A 21,812-nucleotide genomic window follows, 5' to 3' on the forward strand; every position below is an offset into this window, starting at 1 on the left:
GTCACAAAGACAATAATTTGTCTTTGTGACAGGAATTTTCAAGAGTCTCGAGGCAAAAAGGCTGAGAACCACTGCTCTAGAGAGAGACAGGGATTTCTGAGTGTACTGTAAAAACAAGCACATTTAACACATGCTAATTCTTGGTGGTGCTACAGTTTAATAGCTATCAGTTTCTTCTCAGTACGAATGCTGTTTGAGGCAAAAAAAAAAAAATTCTTGTCCTGAATTAAGACTCTCAGGTAGTGTTTCCCCCCCAGGCTAGCTACCACCCCCACCAAAGTAAATGGTAAATGGCTATGGGTATGATCAAGGCAAGTCAGTGAAGCAGGCTGACAGTGTATTCACTGTTTGTGTACTTTATATCAACCAATATGAAGGTGCTAATATTTTAAAACCACCTCTATACTTTTAGGACCCAAATTGAACACCAGCTGGAATGTGTCTATAGCATCAAGTGTCAAGTGTTGAATATTTGCTCATATTCTTAGGCTTGTTGATTTATTCTTCAGTCTCCTTCAATTTCCTACGTTTAAAAAAGGAAATGAACCTTTTGACTCTTCAGGCACATATTTTTTTTGTGAACACTGATGCTTTAAATAGTTTCATATGCATTTTATTAAAGAAAAAAGGGTCCAGACATCTTCATATTCCCCAAATTAAGGCAATGATACAAGTCTTTATTCATTTCCTGTTTGTTGGCCTTAAAGTACTCAAATTTAAAGTTATCAAATTCAAGCATACTGAGAGTAAACATATTTTTAATTGTAGAATGTAAATCCCCCCTGTTTGCTGAAACCTCTCAAATCCTGCCTAAAACAGCACAGACAGACAACGCTGCCTAAGAGTCTCTGCTCAGGGCAAGAAAGTCTCAGATGCTGCCAGTGAAGCGTCTCGTCTCTGCCACACAGAAACTGAAGAAGGAAGAACCCAATACAACACCACACTGAAACTCAGCACCTCTCTTACCTCACACTCGATAACCTACACCTTGGCAAGCACAAACTTTACAGACAATAATATTACATTTCAGTCCTTTAACCCCACACACCTGAAACCATGTGATTACTGACAGAATCCCATGATGCATCATGGCTACTGACTTAACAGGGTGGAACCGGATACTTTCCTTTATGCCAAATTTTTGTTGTGCCACACGTGCACACACACACACACACACACACACACCGCTCAACAGTGCCAAATGGCCACCATTAATCTAAGGTAGATACACTGATAGATTTGATTATCTCTGTTCCTCACCTGTAGCCAGAGCTGTTCATACACACTGACGTACCTCCTTGTCACCTTATGTAAAAGTGGGAATACACTGGAGATTTCTTGCTACTGAATAATGATAACACTGATTTCCAGATTTGCACTTAATCAAACTCTTAAAGTCTTGTATATTAATTCAAATATATATCAAACTATGGCTGGTTATTTACAAGGCTCTGTTGTCGTCCTCTTTCTCAGCTTACTTTGGTCTAATTTATTTGCAAACTAAGGTCAAAGAAATCATCATCCTTTCCAAAGGTCAGTACGACTTGCAAGCATTTCCTTTTTAAACACTGGAGTCAGACACTAATGAGGTTTTAATTACATGCATGTGCTTCTTTTGGTAGATGCGGTTTGTTAGTGATTTAAATTAAATACTGCTGAAGGTTAGTTTAAGCAGAAAGATCTTTATGGTCACTGTTCCTTTGCCACACATTAACTTTTTTTCCATAGGTGTAGTCTTTCTTAGATTCTCATGCTCGCATGCTAAATTACGTCACTTCATTCACAGACTTCAGACAGATGATAGGCTGTAATTACCAGCCCTCTACTTTACTGCTAATGTTCAGCACATAGACTTTAACATTACTCTGGGTTTTAACCGATACTGCTGTGAAGGTCAGGGATCACTGGACTGTGTCATATGAGGAGGAGGAATATTATTATTATTAAAAGGGGGGAATTCTGGGAGGGTTCAATATCAGGTTATTCTGGTTATTAACTGTGTATTAATGTTGAATATGCTATGAGCTACGGTACAGTAATGTCTGTATGTGTGTGTGTCTCACTGGTTGTAAATGTTCATTTCTGAGCTGTTTGTTGATGTCAGTGTCTCTGTGTGTCAGTAGGAGTTTAAGGCAGACGTATTGAGATCCACTATTATGCCACAGGTCTAAAGATTCGGGAATCCTTTGAGTCAAATTCTGTAATTTTATAAAACCCTTTAGATCTGACTGAAGGGCACAGAAATCTTGTGACTACAAGAGACTGCTGTCAGAAAATTTGACATTTATTTCCTCCTTTTCCTTTTTATTGTCTTGGCTTGCTGCCTTGCCCTCCAGAGTTAAACCGTATAAAGACTGAATTGTTCATTAACTGAAGTAAAAAAAAAAAAAAAAACAAGGAGACCTGGCATCCAGTGCTTTAATCTTAACTGACTCTTAAGACCGATTCTTGCCCTTTTCCCACTGTTGAATACAACGAAGAAATCATCCAGTTCTCTTATCGAAGGCCGTGCAGCAGCTGAGAAGCTGCATTGCCGTACCTCCAAGGAGGACACATTACACTCGCTGCATTTCTGACAAAGCTGGACTTTTTAAATGTGCTTTCGCAAACATGTCTGTGTAGTGTTTTTTGTAAGCATTTGTGTCTATATTGTTTGAAGACTGATCACTGTAATGAAGGGAAACTCCACTTTACTTTTGTACTTTAGAGATTTAGAGGTATAGTAGCCCTTTAAGAGTCATATATAGATTTTTATTGAATTAGAGAATGAAGGATGTTGGTTGTAAATGGTAGATTTTATGCCTTTCTCTATGCCCAGTCAGCCAGAACTGATGAGCTGAATGGTTACAAGGTCAAACTGAACACAGCAGGCTGAACTCTTGAGTGAACAATTTCATTTGTTACTTGTGCTCAAAGTTGTTGAATTTCCCATTTTGGATATTAATTTATTAAAAATGAAATGGGGCTTACGTGTATTAATTTAAGTGACTCGATGAACCCGTTGAAATGAAGTAAACTGGGCATTCTCACTTGTGGGGCCCATATCATGGCAGCTTGTTTTAAAATGCAAAATTTTCCTTCTCTTTGACTTTCTGAAAAACAGAAACCTGTGATTGTGTGTAATTATTTCAATGCAATGTTTAATGTAAATAAAAGGTTTTTTTTTTAATGATGCTTCTGGATGCATCTTTACAGCAGAACAAAATGCTCTTAAAAATACACTCTTTAACTCTTAAAACTTAAAATATGTGCAAACTTGTATAAAAATCTTTTTAAAGCTTATAACCTAAACACATTAAACAGAATAAAGTGACAAAACAGCGTGCAGCAAACTTTACAGTAAAACAGACTCGTCACAGTATAGATCATAGAACTACTTTTACATAACCTTGCTAACCTGACTGTGACTAGAGGTGACTAATACACACACTCCTCCTACAAGGCCCGCCATCACTCAGCTGTCTGGCGTGACAACAGCAGCTGCTGCAGGTAGTCTGTAGCACAGCAGCTCGATGGCTCATCGCTGCCCAGGAACAACAGCCTGTGGTAGCTGGCCTGAGGAACCTCGCACATGATCCTGGAACATGAGCACAAACAAATGTATTAAGTAAGACGACATATGTATATGGTGTGTATTCATGTAGAGAAGCTGTGTCAGACATCCTAATGAGGATCGTGGATGCAGCTAGAGTTTCTCTTCCAGGAGTTACTCCCCAAGAGAACCCTTAGCAAGGACAAATGTCATTCTACAGAGAAATTAATGAACAAATCTAAGTATGTATACCAGTTATAGATGTCCTCTGTGTCGGGGTCTGGGTTCACCTGCACCCACTGACCGATGGTCCACATCCTCACTACCTTATCGTCTCCGTCAGCATCTGCATGCCCGTTGGGAATATCCTCATAGCACAGGAAGTAACTTAAAAGGACACAAAGGCAGCAGTAAGATGAAAGAGTTTTAAATAAGACAATAAGTTGACGATTAGAAATAAATGGATGTGATATTAGCACATTAGCAGGAGAGTTAAAAATAATGTTCAGAGAAAGGACAGAGCAAACAGACAGTGGAGAAACTATGCCATCCAGACTCACTACTCTGTGTCTCCAACTGTTTCTTCATCCCTCTCCTCGCTCTCTCCATCCTGCTCTTCATCTGCTTCTTGCTGCTGCCACTCGTCTCTGAGCTTCTCCACGTTCCAACGCATTCGTTTGTACAGGCCGGTGTCGAACCGGGCCAGATACGGCACTGGTTTACAGTAACGGAACACTGTCAGCCTCAGCTGGCTGAGCCGGCTCTGACCGATGCAGAAGTGAGACATGCTGGGAATGCAGACATGACAGCGGGGAGAGTTAAACAGTAAATGAATATAAAAATATATATAAAAAATTTTCCTGCAGGAAAATTAGACTGTAACAGTAGCAAAAGGTGTACCCTGGTAATATTAAGGATGCTTCACAAGGAAGAGAAAGATACTTGGCAAACATATATTAAAGGATGTGTGAAGTTCATCTAACAACATCACAGCTCAGGTTCATTTACATAAAACAAACTGTGGCACCAGTAAAGTGAGTAAAGTAACTGTATGTCACTGCAACATGGTGATTTGGTAAGGTTTTTGTTAACAAAAACGTTTAAGTAAAAGTTAAGAATTTAGGAAACACTTATTAATAGAAATTTGTCTTGTTCCTGTGTGTGTACCTGTTGGGCTCTGTTTCATCCAAACAGAGGAGACTGTGGCTGGCGTAGGTTAACACCAGCTGCTCCAACCTGTCACACAGCTGCTGAGAGAAGTTTAGCAGCTGCGCGCGCACACACACACACACATTGTAGAGGTTTAGAGATGTAGCAGTTAAACCCTGATGTTTTCATGCACTGAACACAACCGGTCTTCTCATTCAGGAAAACATAAGCCCTCTTGTAGAATACTGTTTGTTCCGACAGCTGGATCAGGAACAGATCTAAATCACTCTGAAGCAGCTGTTCTTATCAGACAATCAAATTCATCAGCACAGTGTACACTGCTTATAAACATTGTTACTGTGGACATTCTCTGTGACCTGACAAGTTAATCACTTTTTTAATGATTTATTATTGGTTTGTTAAACCTAAGTGTAATTTCTTAGTTCCCAGAATGCCAGTCATCAGGTTTTGAGAGAGGGCATGACCCTGTGGCTTTCAATCAAAGTAAGGCACACAATATGAGCATTTAAATGAAGGTAGTTTTGAGTCACAAAACTTGGTATTTTGTGTAGTTTGAATCCAAGGAACTCCACTCAGACATTTCCAGTGAATCTCTGAGACAGCTGAACACTTTTTTCCTGCTATCCGATTACACTGGCTAACATAAATACAAATAATTTCAGTATGGAGCTTTACACGACATGGGAAAGCTCTGTAAAACTTTAATGTAACTTGCCTAACAAAGTTTGCCAAAGTAGTTTTTGAATATTTTTAGAGATGATAATAGTGTAAAAAACAAATGTTTACTGAGTTGCTTAATTGCTCACTTAGAAGTGGAACAAACATACATACATTTAAGTCACATTGTCTATAGGTAGCTGAAGTATACATATATTTTCTCACTTACCTCTTGTGGAGTCTAACCAGTTTTGGTTTTATTTCACAGGTTTTGAGATATATGATTGTGATACAATGGGTGGGTCCCAAATCCACCAGTATGGCTACATCCTAGAGCTGAGAAAAGCCCTATGAAAAAAAAGTTACCCTTGTGTAGATGTCCAGACGTAGAGGGGTAGCCTGGGACATGGTACTCCTAGCTGTGGATTCCAGGTGGTTAAAGTAAGGCTGACACATGAACAGGAAACTTGGTACCGCTGCAGCAAGAGCGTCTCTGTCTAGATGACCCTGCCTGCCAGAACACGCAGGAATTTTTCCTAAAATAGCAGAAATGCCCAGATAAATTCAGTGTATTATGATTACCGGAGAACCTACCCATTCACGAGGCAGTCATGTAAGTCATCTGCTTTGCTCATGAGGAACTGGAGCTGCAACCGCATAGACTGGATGCTCCTCTCCATGCCTCCGACCTCCGGGTGGCTGCAGGCCTCACAGTCATAGCTGCAGGCCCCCTGATCACCGCAGGGTGGCGCCAGAGCAGCGTCAGCCAACAGCAACAGCGGCTCGTTCAGCTCTGAAACTCATTAAACATCATTAAAAGAACGCCACACGTTTGTTTACAGGAGCAAACTAAACCCTGTCAGAAAAAAAAAACTTCTAACTTAATTTCAGGTAAAGAATGACCACGCTGCCCGGTTTTGTGTTTGCCCTCCCTGCAGCCTGACTGCCTCTCACCGCTCATGTCCTCCTGCTGTCGGCCCTCAAACACTGGTTTTCCCGATGGTGAGTTTTTCAGTTGGGGCTCAACATGAACTTCGATATCTGTCATGCTTTTGCTGTATATAAGTCCCCACTCCTTAGGAAACCTGTCGAAAAATAAAACCGCAACATTAACTCATTATTCTGGAGAATTTATTCACTGTTAGCTGTTCCTCAAATGTTAGCTAATTAACGGCAATGCTAGCGATGCTAGAAATACACAAAGGTTCAAGCAAAGAAACAACCTCAGATAAGGACTGTTCACTTGTTGACTAATTACTTTGTTGACCGAAGTGATTCACACGATAGTTAACTCTCTAACCACTCCGTACTCTGTTGGTTGTAACGTTTTAATTACACATATGCTAACTTTAAGCTTAACTACCTACGTAGCTAGCGGTTAAGCTAACTTTACCGTTTTTGACAGGAAGGTGTGATGTGAAAGGTGAAAGGTCACTACTCATCAATAAGAAAATAATAAGATATAATTAAAAGTTTTGTTTTTATCGCTAATGGTTGCTTTTGTTTGGGGGTCTGCCTTACAAAAAAAAATGTCAAAACTAACGTTTGGTGCAAAATAACATTTTGGTCAAATTAGATCAGAGCCTAAACCAAAGATTAGCTCCTAGATTAATTGTCAGAAAAAAAATAACAGCCATTTTAATAATTGAATTTTAAGCAATAATTCGAAACACTTACTGTTTTTCTCTTCTCAAATGTTTTTGTTTTTTTTTTGTTTTTTTTTTACCATTTTGTAATATAATGTAATAGCCTTAATTGTTAATTGCAAAACAAAAGCAACACATTGATCTGGTCAAAATACAATCATTATGCCAATTATTTAGCTAGTACTTATAATTTTCTCTTATCAAGTTATCAGTACCTGTGTTGTGTCAAATCAGGATACCAAAGTTGTAAGTACAGAGTAACATCCTACTATCTAAGATGGTTCAGAAGACAATTTTACACATCTGTAGTTAGCAGTGCAACGTATCATGACTAATGTGTTTTGTTAAGATTTACAAAGTTTGTTAGGCAGACATCAAGATCATGTAAATATAAGTTACACATTTATTTCTGAAAACCAACATTTAGTCCACAGGATGAATGTTTGAAAATATGAATGATTTATTTAGAACATGAATCATTATTTGTCAACACTCAACACTTGACCTCCGCAGATTAATAGATGTGAATAAATTTGTAATGTGCTTGTAGTATCTTTTACTTACACACAGCAATTTGAATCACACTCAGTGCTGACTCTTAATAACTAAGTGTTTTTCATTTTATTGTCAGTTTGATTGTACAAAGTTTTATGTTGCGCATATGGAGAATATATTGTATGTGTGTCCTGGAGTGCTATGGTTACTCTCTGTTCCGGCTTCCTTCTTATCATTTTACTGGCAAATTTTCATTTTGCAAATCAGTTATGCAAATGTCTATCAAATCTACTAAAGACACTCACACACCACCATACCGTTCTAATTACTTTTGCCCCCTCTCTGCCTATTATAACACAGGATTGTTATTAGTGTCTCTGTTGAATGAGATCAACTTCAGCTGAAACTTGGTCTTGATTCAGATTTAATACAGATTTAAACCTTTCACCACCCAATTTTAGTTGTTTACTTAGCTTTGCTTTGTACCTGGATTATTTTTACAATAGGCCATTCTCTTTGAACATAATCACAATAGCTGAAAATACAGGTCCAGTCTGCTGATACCTGTGTTGCATGTTCATATTTATATAGCTTTTTTATAGGTGTAGCTGTCTATGAAGGATGAAGCCACTAAGAGCTCCAGAAACAAGTTGAACTTGACTTACTTAAGACTTGAAATTGAGACTTGAAAGGACTAAGAAAAAAACTCACTACCTATCACAGTTGCAAGTATCACTATTAAAAGCTTAAAGGCAAAATGTGTGAATGGTGTGTGATTTCAATAGTCAGAATTTAGGGATCTGAAAGACTTAAAGCTCATTTTCATTTTATTCATGAAGATTAGCGTTTGACTTGACCTCAAGAACCTGAATCTTAACTTGAGACCTGTCAAAGAAAACTCTGCAAATGTATCACTATACAACCAGACTGTCTTACCAGTTGGGTCAGTTTTAAACCAGAAGTAAGATAAAAAGTTAAAAAACACCAGATAATAACTTTCCTTTTCTTATCAACAACTAAACACAAATAGATGCAAGCAGGCGTAAGCCAGTCATTTAAGATTTTAGTCCATCTGTATCCAGGGACCTACACTTGAGAAGGTTATGGTCTTACTCCTGTAAAACGGATTAATACCTCTTATTAAAATAGCCTTAAAATGGCACACGCCTCGTTGGTTTACCAGCTACTGTTCCAGTGTTTGGGATTTTTGATCACTAAGGGTCAGAGTTTTCTTTCTTTCTTGGTTTCATATTCATTATTTTTTTGTGGGGGGGGGTTGACCTTTGGGAAGCTGCTGTTTGCTCTTTTTTCAACGTTATATAGACTAAATAATTAATCAACAAAATCTTCAGTTGCAGCCCAAATCTCTTTAGCCATACTTCTTCACATCTATCAGATGATTTGATGAACAGATTTAGTACAGACATGAACAAAATGTCTGGTCCCCTGAGGACGGATCCCGGTGATATCATCTGGACTCAGACTATTCGACTAACATGTATCTTCATATACATATTGACTTGAAGACTTTTATTTACAGCAGACGATATATATATATTACTCATTTTAACTAAATGATCTGAGTACTGTTTCTACCGCTGTGCTGTTCTCTCATTAACTTATATTCAACAGTTGGTTCATTAGAAGTTACTGTTAACGACAATAGCGAGTGGAGGTCACATGACACATCCGGGCGCGCCCACGCCGCCCGGCCCCGGACCAATGAACGCCCGGGCGGCATTGCTGGGAGCGTCGGGGGCGCGCAGCTGGGTCTGGCGTACAAGTGGTGTGTGTGTGTGCGCTCCTCTCCCGTCAGTTACCCGCTGTTTGAATGTGAGGAGATGCTGTCTTCACCCGCAACGAGGACAGGCGTGTTTTTTTTTCCTTGTTCGAGCTTTTTTGACTCCACCTCGCGGGATATTTAATGGACAGATTAGCTTTCTATTGTCCCTCGTTGTGACTGTGTGAGCTGCGAGGTGGAGGACTGACAGGCGGCTTTATTCTTTTTTTTATTTTTTGGTGAGTGTGTTTGTGTGGCATGTGATACAGACCAGAGACTGAGGCGTGCTCGTGTCTCACGGATGTTACCGGGAAAAGAGAGGGAAGAAGGGGCTTTCTTTCATTTCACGTTGTCTGTCTCAGCAGGACATGACGGAGGAGCGGCTGCTGGGGGATTTTATGGGGCTCTTGCTAGCTGTTGAACGGCAAGCACCCACAGAAGAAGATGAACAATGAGTCTGCAGCTCAGTAGTTTTGTTTGGAAGCTCTCATGCGAATGACTTTTTTTGTGTGTTTTTAAAAACGTGAAAACATTGGACGCATTTTTTTTTTAATGTGAGTGAAGTGTGAGGTTGACGTTGGTCAAACACACTGAAAAGCGCTGCGGAGGATCAATTCAGGCGCGGCCAAGGCAAGCCAACAATGCGGATTACCTCTTGACTGTTTGCCTTTGTGTCAATACAGACTGTTTGTATAAAGTTGAGATAACGTTTACGGGACCAATAGCCTGTTGTTTTCCAGCCATCATTTTTATTGTCTCGGAAAGGAGGACGGTACGTTGACCTGAGGGGACAAATCCCACACGTGCACAGGTTGTCTGTGAAACAGCAGGGACTGAAAACAGAGCAACAGAGACAACGATGGCGAACGACTCAATACAAGTAAGTTGATGAAGTTGAATGTGCTGCGAACCTGTATACATGTACTACTTCAGCTTGTCTGTGTGTGTTGGCTGGCAATTGTTTCTTTTTAATCTTGCACAGTGTCTTGGATGGTCACCTACCCCAGAAACCTTAGATCAGTGATTCCCCAAATTTTTCGTTTTAAATAATATATAGCAATATTTGTGATCTCTAATCACATGACTTTAGGTGTGATTTGATTTGAAAGATTTTGTTATAGGCTAAAATGGTAAAAAAAAAAAAAAAAAAAAAAAAGCTAAAATTATGGAATAATCAGGGACACTAAACAGAATTTTGTATATCAGATCACATTTATCTTGTTTCCCAACCCCCAAATTTTGTGTATGGTGGTGAAGTAGTAACCTCTTAAGTGAAACCACTTTTTAAAAAAAAGCACCATTATAACAGGCATTAACTGGACTAGCTTGAAATGTGTGAAAGATTCATGTTTTGCTGGGGGGACTCCCAGGAGGCCCCTCAAGGACCTTTGGTGGCCCCAGGACCCCACTGTGAGGACCCACCGAGCACTCAGTTGAATTGGAAACGGATAGTTTGTCTCTTGTTAATAATGTATGATGGGACACTTTCTGGTTGTGGAGAGGGCTCAGTCACCTTGGTGTTGTAGTGTGTTGTGTTTTGTATTTGTCATGTGGGTCCCTTGGTCTTACTGTTGCTTTGTGCCTTCCTGTGCTGTGTGTGTGTGTGTGTGTGTGTGTGTGTGTGTGTGTGTGTGTGTGTGTGTGGAGATGCAAACAGTGCACGCAAGACACAGTAATGGTGTTTGTTATGAAACAACGCACATTATACACCCGCCATCCTCAACTCCCATTTGGCATCTGTTCCATTAGAAAGCAGGAAGACTTCTTACTTAGCATTTTACAGAGAATAGTTGTGTGCTGAAGTAAAACACCCATGACTTCCTGAAGTATCATGTAGGCAACAGGCAACTGATCTTTGCTGTCAAGACTCTACCTTATCAAGTAAAACATCTACATGCCATTTATTTTGAAATTCCTATGACAGGGAACAAGAAGGGGAACGAGTAGGCTGATGAACATAATGAAATTGATACCTTTCAACTCGGCGAGCCATTGTTCTAGTAGAGCTTGTGACATTTACGTCTAATTGAATGTTGTTTATCGGTTGACGTGCAGGTGTGGAGTTGCATACAGTTCAGAAATGCGGGTGCTGTTGCCATCATGCGGGTGAATATGCATCATATGTTTTGTTCTTCAATCTTAAGTTCCTGCGAGCACTTCAGGAACTCTGATGTCATTCAGTCGACAAGGAATAACAGAGGAACAGGAGAAAAGTTAGCACTGATAAACCCTGTAATTAGAAGTAAGGAACCAAACGAGGAGCAGGTGCTTGTGTAAATGCAGAAGTGGGATAATGCTTATGACAGAGTCAGTTAGCTGACTAATAACATGCAGGTTTTATAGGACTGGTTGCAATAATAGTTATCTGAAAATGTCACGTTTAGAACCACTGTTCCTCTTATTGTGTGTGTGTGTGTGTGTGTGTGTGTGTGTGTGTGTGTGTGTGTGTGTGTGTGTGTGTGTGTATGTATGTGTGTGTGTGTATGGAGAAGCCCCTGACAACATAAAATGCTGGCTAAACACTTGACAGTCCTTGTTTGCCCACTTCCATCAACCATTTCACCCATATTTGCCCTTTTCCTCCATTGCACTATTGATGACTAAGGTGGGTTGTTTATTGATTGATGCCGGTTTCTGTTTTGATACTGGGACATGTGAGAATTCATGTTCTCACAGGATTTAGAGGAGGTTGACATAACTTTTAGTTTGCTCTGTTGTTCACTGTTTATTCAGTTGTTAAGTATGTGCTCTTTTCTTTTTCTTTAGTCTCATGACTAAAGAAAAAAAAAAGCATCTTTTCATGTTGGCGGCAACCAGTCGTCGTATGTGGGTGAAGTACTTGTCCTCTGGCCTGCTCACAGCCTCAGTCCATTTTGACATTCAACATTTCAAGGTGACGTAATGAGTTGATTAATCGATGTGTCATCAGTTTCGGGTTGGTAATATGGAAATTAGTTGGCATGTATTTTGATAATCATATTATTTAAGTCATTTTTCAAGCAAAATCTCTGGTCCCTGCCTCTTCAGTGTGGGATTCTTTGCTGAGTTTTATTTCATTGTGTATGGAATGTTTTTGGGCTTTAGACTGTTGGCCATGAAAAACAGGCAATTTGAAGACTTTAGGAACCCTTCAGGAAAGGAGCTTTATAAAACTGTAGCTGTAGGACTACCATCATTATTTTAAAAATACTATAGATGGAGAAATAATTGGCAGACTAATCAGGTTTAAGAGTAATTGCTGGTTGCAATTGTCCAACATTTATCTTTGACACATCACAGTACACGTTTCACAAATGCCTCCACTGACTGTTCCTTTATCAGTTTTTCTTTCCTCTTTAATTTGTGTCAAGAAGTCATGAACTCCAGCACGTGTCAATAATAAAATGAGCCACAGTCTGGGTTTAATTATGCTGCTTAAATGCAGCATGTTATCAGACTGGTTTTAAATGCTTTGTGCTGGGTTAGTTTGCCACTTCAACCGGCTCTAATTCTACCCTTGGTGCCTTGACGTCCCCTGGCTAGACAGCTCAGTTACTAAATGAATATACAAGTGCCTTTACATTCGCTCTGCGCCAGAAACAACTAGGATTGGAAAATCTATGCCAAACAGATACAGCTAAATTTGGCTGTGCCTCATTAGTATGCCTGCGCCACCAGTTTGGGAGATTTGTCATTGATTGAAAGTTGTATATTTGAATCGACCACCTATTGAGGCTGGAGTCTGACGATGTTTATCTGCCTACACCGTGAAGCCAGCTGGTTTTGCTGCAGCCTATAAGAACCACCAGTGATTTCTTTTTTTCCTAAAAACATTGTAGAAGTGAAATAATCAGCAGCAACACGGGGCTTGAAAACAGTACTGACATTTTCATGTGTTTTTCCTTGTGGGGTGCTGTATGTTAGAGAAGAAGTGTCAAAGAAAGAAGGAAGAAAGAGGTGAAGTTCTCTCTTTGATCTTTGTTATAGGGGTTGAAAGGAGAGAGGGTCTCCTCAGTGGCTGCTTGAGAACACTGGAAACCATTATTCCCCTCTTTGTCCTCGGGACCTTTCGTACTAGTCCAGAAACAAGAGCAAAGAGTTAGTTGTCACACACTCAGTTTCATCACTGGGAGTTAAGATGATGCTCTGACGCTTAGGAATATTTTGTTTCAGCCTGGTAATCTGTTTTAATAAGTTAAGTTTTGCCTCAAGACTCAACAGGTGGGGTCAGTGGTGAGTCTCCATGTAGTTCCTCTTATGTGGAGACCCACACAATATTGTGTGTCCTATTCTAAAGGGACAACAAATCAGACATCACAGTGTCTCCTTTTATAGGCTTTAAGGACTGCAGACCTACGTCACTGCTTTGAAAAAGATTGTTTTCCATATTTCTGAGCAACATAGGTTTGGGTAGAGACTATATCAGATGAATACAAGTACATGTTTACATCCAAGCTGAACATCTGGTTGCTCAGGAACAACCATAGCTACAATTTTGTGTCATTTTCAAACTGAGCGTGTAGAAATGTGACTCATAACTGCTACTGCTGTCATTCTTTAAAAAGTTCTCCATGAGTTTAGCGTTACACTTCTAAAACAACATTGTGGTCAGGATGGACTGTTTCGGAAAGAGCCCTGCGATAGGCTGGCGACCTGTCCAGGGTCCTGTACCTGGCCTCTCACCCAGTGCCAGCTGGGATTGGCTCCAGCTGGCGGTATAGCTAATGGATGGCTGGAAAAAGCATTAAAATCAATGCAGCAGAACCAGAGATATCGCCTTTGTTATTCCATGCGTGCTTCTTCCTCGTCAAAACCATACACCATAGACATTCGGGTGTGTTATGCTAATAGCGGTTAATGTAGCCCCTAGGCCTCGAGCAGATATGAGGAGCAGGCTACAGAGGTCTGGTAAAGTCACTTCTTCTGAACTCCACACCACAAGATTTTTTTTCACATTTTCAGGCTTGTTGTTTTCAGCCCCAACCAACACTTTATCAGACTTCACACAGCTCCCTCTGGAGCCACTGTTTTCGTGTATGCAGTCATGCGTCTGTCCCTCCCCAAGACAGATTTTGATGTGTAAAATCGGTTGGATTTCCCCATGAAGCTTCCTGTATTGTAGATATGTGGCATGCCGTGGAGCTCTGCACCCTTCCCATGGCGTGCCATTTGTTTGCCCCCACAGGAAGACGATATTAAATGGCCCCAGTAGAAGTCTGAACCCAACTGCGTCACACTTCCTCATAAAGGTTAGAAGGGAGACAAGACTGGAATGGGGGGGGGGGGGGGGGGGGGGGGGGGGGGGGGGGTATGTCACTTCATTGTACAGTATGTTGAGGAATGTGCAGTGGTTTTTGCTTGTGACATATTTTTCACATTGTATGTTCACTGGAAAACACTCAGACAACGAAGACACACTCGAGTGGTTTAACAAAACGTACGTGAGCACAAATGTTCATGTTTGCAAATGCACAGATATAACAACCGACACACGCATCCACAGTCAGACACTCTAGGGAATGCATAGGAGTACTTCCCATAAGCTTTACCATGACGTAAGGAGACAGCTATGCACGCAAAGTAGGCTTTTCTCAGCGCTGCCCTGTGGCCATGTAGGCAGACAGAATCCACAGTAATGTATCAAGGAACAGCTGAACAACTGGAGACACAGAGATGAAGCTAATTTTCTCATTTGTTTCCCCGTCTGGCGTCTCAGTTTCACCAAACAGTGTGGTCTAAAATGACTTTCCTTACTCCCCATCATGTGATACAATCTCTCACATGAATGATACTATATTTAGAGCTTTAACACACGGTCATAACCTCATATTGCCTCTACTTGACTCTTTTGTCTGACCCTCAAGGAAACAACCAAAACTGTGTGATGGTACATACCATCCCTTTGATTACCAGCAAAGTTAGGAACTAAACCAAAAAAAAAACATTAAAGTCCAGATGTACATGCTCTCATGTCCATGGAAAGCTGCGTGCTTCTTTTCTTCAAAAAAACTTTAAAATTTTTGAATTCATCTTTAATGATGACCAAAAACGCTCTCTGCACAGCTTTTACTGTAGTAGAAATCCATGTTACATCCAAGTGTTGGGCACAGTTAAGGCCTGTTCATGGTTTCCAGCGAAAAGCAGTTGTGCAGTGCTGTAACTTGGCCATTTGAAAAGCATTGCTGTAGTTGGATCATGGTGGGATCAGTTAAAATGTGGGTAAGGCTTTGCTCGGGCCCGAGGGTGGAGGGTAGAGGGTAGAGGGCAGAGGGAAGGGGAGGTCTAAAGGGCATTATGCTGATGATGAGGCTACACAGCCGCACCAGTACAATAGCTTGTATTGTCTGACACTAGCAGCCCAGATTACATTCAGTTCATTGTGAGTTCATTTTCCTCATCCTGGCCGGAGCACGTTAGTGACCACACCCTCACCAACCAACCAACCAGCCAACCCAGCTCCCCACCTTCAGGCTGGGTAGTAAAATCTCACATACCAAGAGCTGTGAGTGGTGTTTGGGTTGTTTTTGTCAGTGGATGGCTGATGGTGTGTGAGGTTTTCATTTCTACATGTCAACTGAAATCCCATGTGTGTTTAAACCCTGTTTTATAGTTGGGTTGAGCCCCAGCAGTTGTTGTAGGCTAACATTTCTCTCTATGGATTTTTGCCCTGTTTTTTTTCCCTTTAAATCTCTTTCACATCTTGCCTTCCCTCTGCACAAACATCCCATAATTCTCATGACCTCATAGCAATGTACCCCTGCATTCCAGCTTCACATGGACCCCTCCTTCTCCCCCGACACACACACACACACACACACACACACACACACACACACACACACAGGCCGGCAGTACTGAGCTCACACACTGTCGTGACATCACCTGTCACCCTTGGCCAATGAAACCCACCAGCTTTCTGGGAGGGCTGGAAAAAGTAAGAGTTGGTCAGGAGGACATACAGGAGCAAGTAGGTCAGGGTGGGTCGCTCAGCCGAAACATAAATGTACCAGACTTTTTACTGCTCTGCTCTGTCTTTCATCCTGTGAGGCAGAATAGATTACAGATGCTGAAGAGACTGCATCAGCGCAAGTTTGGTACCACTCCCTTTTTCATACAGCTGTAGTTCCTCACTTTCTCTCTCACACGGGCCCTGAACCTAGCTTGTCAACACCAGCAGCCTTGCACTCTGACATGCCTTGACCCTTGACCTCCTCATTATAGCAGTGCCCAGGGCCCCCCGGGCCACATACATCGATCCCAGCCCCATCGAGCGCTGCCGTGCTGTTTAAACAGCCACTCAGTTAGGTTAACTATCTGTGGAATTACGAGGGGATTGCTGCCTAAATTGACAGCTTAAAATGTGTGTTTCTGCAACATAGAAAGAGCCACCAAAAGTATAGCTGTAATGTTTCTTCTTTTAACCTGAAAATCAGACAAACAAGATGAAGAGTTCCGCAAAGTTATTGTTGCTTTTGGTGACAGCTTAAGGTTTTAGGCAGCTGAAAACCTAGGTGATTTCCATGCTGAAACAACTACTTTAAATGCTCTTCTGGTGAACCTCCCAGTGTGACCAGCAAATAAACAAAACTATTTAGTCTCCCTCAAAATGTGGTGCAAGCAAAATCCAGCACTGAGCTGTCACATGCTCTCAGTTCTTGCATAAAAAGGTCAAAGACATTTTTAGTAGAACTCAATGAGGAGAGCATTACACTGTAATCTCTGGGAGGGGTTTTCACTGGGGAAATGTACGCTTCCCCTAAGAGGACAAGATATTTGTGGACATATAAGCTGATGCAATATTTGAGCTGTGGTGACAGTTTTACTGGAGAAAGTCTGGAAACGGGGTGTTGTGATAAGGGTTTAGTATGAAGTGTGTGTGTCTACAGCTGCATTTCAGCATTACTGCTTCGAGTCACTCCTGAAGTGTACAATGCTCTCATCCTTTTTAACACAGTGCTGATTCAAGCATGGTGATTTCCCCCACAGCAGGGGGTCGGCTGGTAAACGCTTCCTAAACAAAGCAATATCGGTCAACTTAGTGGGATAAACTAGGCATGGTTCCCCCGGAGCTCACATTGCAACCAGAAAGTACTGATATGCGTAAGCCTCATTAGGCAGTCAGTGTGCTCCCTTCACATTTAACTCGCTACCACCACCACCACCCTATTATTATTGTTTCCTCTAATAAGTAATTTTTTTCTTGGAGTCTTTATATTATCTGTATTATCTGTATATTCTGAGTGCCTGTGCCCTGTTGCATCTGCTCTTTGCTGCTGTATCAGTGTAATTTCCCCATTGTGGGACTATTAAAGGTTTATCTTATCTTATGACACTATCCACATTCTGGTTTGTTTGGCATTTGATCATTAAACTATTTACCTTTTGATTTAACAGGTAATAAACTAGAATTTCAGGGTTCTTTTATTTTCTTAAAAAGAGAATTTGATAGCAGTCGCCAAATTATATCCCAACCCTTCGTTCCCAGGTAAATCCAACCTGCATTACATCACCTAGGTGGAGTGGGTACATTACGTGCTAAAGTCTGGAGTGACTTTGTATACGAAGAAGACAGAGTGGTGATGGAGTTTCCCACTTCCAAATTATGGGCTCTAAAGAATTTTCCTTCAGTTTTAGAGATTCTGTGGCCTAACCATGGCTGGTGTCAACAAAACGTGACAGTAAGTTGTTGCGTGTCTTGTTAGCATGTGGAGGGAACAAGCAGCAAAAATGTCAAAAAGCAGTTTGGACTTAGTGGAAGGATGCTGTGCCTACAGTTACTGCTGTGACCACAGAACAGGATGAAACTTGTGCATGATGGATAAGAAGATTTATATGCCATCTGTGTCAGCATAAAGTTGCAATACACAAGTAAATGCGTCAGGTAATCAGTCACACAATCTGCGGCTCTCGAAAGTCAGGGCTGTTAAGCCAGTAAGTACAGAGCTAGACACCAAGCTAGCACCTATCAGATCTGATCACAAGTGCTCTTTAACATTTATAACTAAAGCCGTAAGGAGTGGTCTACAGTTACACCCAGAACTTTTTTTTTCCCACGACATTAGCTTTAAATTTGTTAAAGTTGTTTACACACACTGATCTCTTTATATATGTTTGTCGGCATATACAGTTGACCTGTGCAATGTGTGGTCTGAAGATTTGGGCTGCTGTGTGGATTCTCGCAGTTGTGGGTATATGATGACATTTACGTTTATTGCAGACCCTCCCAGTCCTGTGGATGTGAAAAGTTCAAATTAAATGCAATGTACTGTAACTTAAATTTCGAAAGTAACTTTAATAATTGGACAAAATGAATGTAATGCCTGTAATTCCAGGCAACAGTCAGTAATAATAGGCAATAAACATGCTATACAAAAAATGAGCTCTTCTTTCCTGTGGGGTATTTTCCATGATATTACTGAAGTGTTTGTTGTTGTTTTTGTGGCTTTGCAACTTAGTGTTGTAAAACATTAAGACAGTAATAAGCAGAAGATTGCACACTGAAAGAGAGGCATGCAGAGGATGTTTCTCATATTAAAGGTTGTTGCCAGCACCGGCAGCCAGCAGTGAAGTGGATACAGTGGTCTAAATGTTGTTTTCCAGGGACAACTGGGCAATTTCTCCTTCCAAATCTTGTTGTAATGAAACCTGCTGATTTAAGAGTTCCTCAGCCGTCCTCATCCATGACATCCATGCTGGATGATTGGCAGTTCTTTGCCTGGTTAAGTACCAGGGATCGCACACTTCTGTGTCAGAGGGAGCTTTGCATTCATACAACACGTGCCAGGTAGCGCAGCGGCTACTTTAAGAGAATTAGTCATATTTTAGTGTTGTATGTTGCAGTAACTCTTATTTCCAGTGTTGTCTCAGAGGCCTTCGCAAGGCCTGACAAAACTCCCTCTGATGAATGGTGGTGGACCAGCAACAGTCATGAGTGTAAAATGATCCCCCATGTTGCCCTTCTATTATCTTGCCACCCCCATCCCCCCATTCTACTCTCTCCCGCTATCTCTCCCTCCCTCCTGTCCAGGCTACAAACCAGCTGCTGCCACCCTCCTTCTCCTCCTCCTGCTCCTCCTCTCTCCCCTCTCCTTCCACAGCCCTCCCTGTTGTTTTCCCTTTTGGATATGGTCAGACCTCAAGGGCTCTCCACTGGGGATAATTAGAAGGAAAAGACTTTTGGTTTTAAGTGCTGTTAACCAGCCAAAAGCCAAATAGACTAAACACTTGCAGTCTAAACATGGTTAACTTGCTAAAGAATTTCACACTAAATGTCTGCATCATGCCAACTGTGTAATGTACAAATCTATAAAAATCTATAAATAGCTGAAGTCTGATTTCCACAGTCATAAAACATGTCAGACATGTTGGAGACCACAGTTGTCACCATCTATGAATAGTAAACAGATCACTGTATGACTGCAAACAGTTAAATCTGAAAAAAAGTGTGTTTTATTTATGTACGTTTTGACTACATTAAGTAGGCAAATATTTTCTAGCATGATTTCGATAACATCTTCCACGGCAGTACAGACAGCCTTTGTCATAGTTGATGTGTGTGCGCTTTGCGTGTGTGTTTTTGTGTGTCATCCACAGAGGGTGTGACTTGTAAGATATAAATAGGTATAGATAGATATAAATAGGCTATAGGAGACAAACAATCCCTCTCATTAGAATGGGTTGGAGATCGAGTTACGCTGATAACGCTTGGCCTACTGGGAGGTTCACCAACTCGAGCTGAAAACTCAGGCCTGGATGGAGGGTTGGTTGGTTGGATAGCTGGGTGGAGCTGCAGTCAACTCACTTTGAATTAAATCAGTTCAAAATATAAAAAGACTTCACTATTTAGTTTTGCCATCATCGTTACACTGCATATGATGTGTATCTTTTACCGGAAAAGAACAAAAATTAAGAAGTGAAACGATCCCAGACAAAGAAATGGAAGGTTTGATTAAAGTATGAAAATGAGCAGTGTCTAGTTTCCACCACTCCATCTTTCATAACACACTGTGGTAAAAGTACAGCATGATTTTAGATTGAAATCAGAGTGTCACAGACAAGCAACATTTGAATATGGTGGTATATCCGTCTGCATCAGGTGTCACAGGTGGATCAGTCAGAGAGGAGGGAGGACAGGAGCCATGAGAATGACGTGAGATTAGTTTTTCTGGAAACTCCACAGGCTTTTCACATACGTGGACATATTAGCAAAAAGAAACTTTTACTTGACCTTTGTCTTAAGTTTACCTGCACACCTTTAGTGTGAAGAACTTCCATAACTCGGGTCACTTGAGTTATTTCACCGGCTTTCCGGCTTTCGTTCGGCTCGTTCAAGTGTCGGCAAGCCTGAACGCAGAGGGAGTGTTGGACAAAAACACAGCTGAGGGGAAGGAGGAGACAGGTGTTTCCTGGTGTGTTACCTGGAGGCTGGGCTGTCATAGAAACAGCTGGCAACAGGATGAGCTCATAGTTTTTCTACGTAATGATTTATACACACATAACACACTCACATGCATTCACACGCACACACACACACACCTGACTATTTCCAGGAAGATGATTGTCTTATTTAGGAAACCCTCCCTGCTTAAAGTCAACAGAGTATTTAGTATTTATGTACAAAATATTACATGTGAAGAGGGACGGAGACAGAGCGTTCTCCTCCCAACACTATTTACATTTCAGTGCTTTTTTTGGAAGCTTTAATGAGCGTGGACTCTCAGAGGACAATTAACTACGCGCAGGCTGTAAATTATATTTGGCTATGTAATTAGAGATTGTACTGAAATGCTTTTTGCCTCCCCACTTGATTAAACTGTTGCTTACATTAAGCTGTGGTTACTCAATCAGGCCCAGACATTCCCAATATCCCCAAATGCTTTATGTAACCTGATTCAAACCCACCCAAATATAAATCCAAAACCTCCTCAACCTTCAGTTCAGTTAGACAGATTCTATGTTGCTTACTGGCTAAAACAGCTGTTTTCCCAAGAATTTATCTGTTTTCTCATGGAATGTGTTGCTGTCAAAAAATATGACTTTATTTATAATCCAAACCTTTAAAGTTATCGTCCATAGCTTTGTGTAAGCCTGTGCAAAGCTGAGTGCTTTCAGTAATATTAAACATGGGAATTTTGTCAGATTAATCTGCCCCAGAATGATGTAACAGGTTAATCTTAATATGAAAACAGCTGCTTGGGTATTGTAACCAAAACTGCTCTTGCACAACCCAGACGACTGATGTTGCTACCTAGATGGGTTGCAACACACTTATTAAAGATAATTTACAACCTTATTATCACTAGTGTTTCATTTTCATGCCCACATTTATTATTTTTAAGATAACAAAAATTTTTGAAATTCTTAATATGAAAACCCACATTTTTATTTGAATTATTACATTTTTAGTAGGGAAATTTAACAGAACTGTCGGATTCAGTGCTGAAGTGTATTGTCCCAAGAACAGCTAACTTTATTACATAGTAAAAAAGTTCTGATCTCAAGTCAGTAGTGTCCCTACAACTGCGACCAAGTGCTCACTGTTGGCAAGCTGAAC

The 21,812-nt window shown here is 40.8% G+C and overlaps 2 protein-coding genes across 2 annotated transcripts in view; one reads left to right on the forward strand and one right to left on the reverse strand.

Annotated features, from left to right (window-relative positions):
• Window positions 1-3,450: 3,450 nt before the first annotated feature.
• Window positions 3,451-6,407, reverse strand: c4h19orf67 (chromosome 4 C19orf67 homolog). The gene is made up of 7 exons (XM_041035262.1): window positions 6,314-6,407; window positions 5,954-6,152; window positions 5,726-5,870; window positions 4,700-4,800; window positions 4,093-4,320; window positions 3,785-3,919; window positions 3,451-3,577 (listed from the first exon to the last, which is right to left on the reverse strand). Exons 1-7 carry the CDS (start codon window positions 6,405-6,407, stop codon window positions 3,451-3,453), a joined length of 1,029 nt encoding a protein of 342 aa, XP_040891196.1.
• Window positions 6,408-9,307: 2,900 nt separating this feature from the next.
• The window catches only part of pkn1a (protein kinase N1a), a 46,067-nt gene continuing 33,562 nt past the window's right edge, over window positions 9,308-21,812 (forward strand). Inside the window, exon 1 of the mRNA XM_041035797.1 lies at window positions 9,308-10,160. Coding sequence (XP_040891731.1) covers window positions 10,140-10,160 — 21 coding nt within the window. The 5' untranslated portion in view covers window positions 9,308-10,139. The remainder of the gene's footprint in view (window positions 10,161-21,812) is intronic.

The sequence above is a fragment of the Toxotes jaculatrix genome, chromosome 4, assembly GCF_017976425.1.
Source record: "Toxotes jaculatrix isolate fToxJac2 chromosome 4, fToxJac2.pri, whole genome shotgun sequence".
NCBI lineage: Eukaryota > Metazoa > Chordata > Actinopteri > Toxotidae > Toxotes > Toxotes jaculatrix.